Source organism: Formica exsecta, unplaced genomic scaffold (genome assembly GCF_003651465.1).
Source record: "Formica exsecta isolate Colony F162 unplaced genomic scaffold, ASM365146v1 scaffold583, whole genome shotgun sequence".
Lineage (NCBI taxonomy): Eukaryota > Metazoa > Arthropoda > Insecta > Hymenoptera > Formicidae > Formica > Formica exsecta.
The window spans coordinates 82-1,068 of NW_021853097.1; the positions used below are offsets into that span (position 1 = coordinate 82).

The following is a 987-nucleotide window of genomic DNA, read 5'->3' on the forward strand; positions in this document are numbered from 1 at the left end:
ACACATCGAACAGGACAGTCAAAACGGTAAATATGTATATATCTTGTTATATATTTCTTTTAAAATGTCATTTACCATAAAATATATCATTTCTTGCAATTTATCTGAAATCAAAGTATTATTTTTTAATAAAAATACTTTTATACAACTTTTACTGTGTTGAACACATATTTGCATATTTGCTATTTAAAATAATAATTTAGCTGTTTAAATTTGTAAGTAACATTTAAATAATGAAAATTTTTATTTGTAGCTTAGGTCATCCTTCTCGTCAGATTGTACGATCTAAAAAATACATGACTACTTCATCATCAGATAAAGATCAAGTTAAAACAAGTCGCACAGATCAGTGTGATCGATCTGACCAGACTATCAACATTGAAAAGGATATTAGTGAAATAAGAGATGCATTAAACATTAATAAGGAAAATGAAGTTGCCAATATTCTCACTGAACATGCTTCTCCTCTCATGATTAATAATCCTTCATTCCAATTAATGAATCCAATGAATCCAGTGTATAATCCGCCAAATATTATCACTGAAGCTTGTGAACAGTATTCAGTACCCCAAAAGACGTATACTGAATTGTTACCATTGTTACCATCATCAGGTTTCAATGTATATACGAGTGAGAGTACATCTTTTCCTCATTCCACCTCAAGTCCACATGTGTACGAGTCTCGTAATGGAAGAATTTCTTACGAAAAGTCTTTTGGAACTGCTTCGTTCTGTGAATCTGTAGCTCCGCGAAATGTAGCACATCAAAACCAGGTAACATGTAGGATAATATCTTTATAGGCAGATCAAGTAAAATTCGGATTTGCTCAAGAAGTTAAATGTTTTATGTTGTAATGATAACTATTAATTAACAGGAGGAGTCTACTCGATTAATATCTACTTACATTAACTCAGAAAAAAACAAATCTGGTCAGAGCGATGAAAATAAATCACGAGATCAAGAAATAAGGTACGTATCCATGGCACA

General features: G+C 31.2%; 1 protein-coding gene across 1 annotated transcript in view; it reads left to right on the forward strand.

The window, feature by feature from the left end:
* The first annotated feature begins 506 nt into the window (after positions 1–506).
* Positions 507–987, forward strand: part of LOC115242241 — a 3,475-nt gene continuing 2,994 nt past the window's right edge. Inside the window, exons 1-2 of the mRNA XM_029818385.1 lie at positions 507–773; positions 875–969. Of these exons, the coding sequence (XP_029674245.1) occupies positions 507–773; positions 875–969 (362 nt within the window). The remainder of the gene's footprint in view (positions 774–874; positions 970–987) is intronic.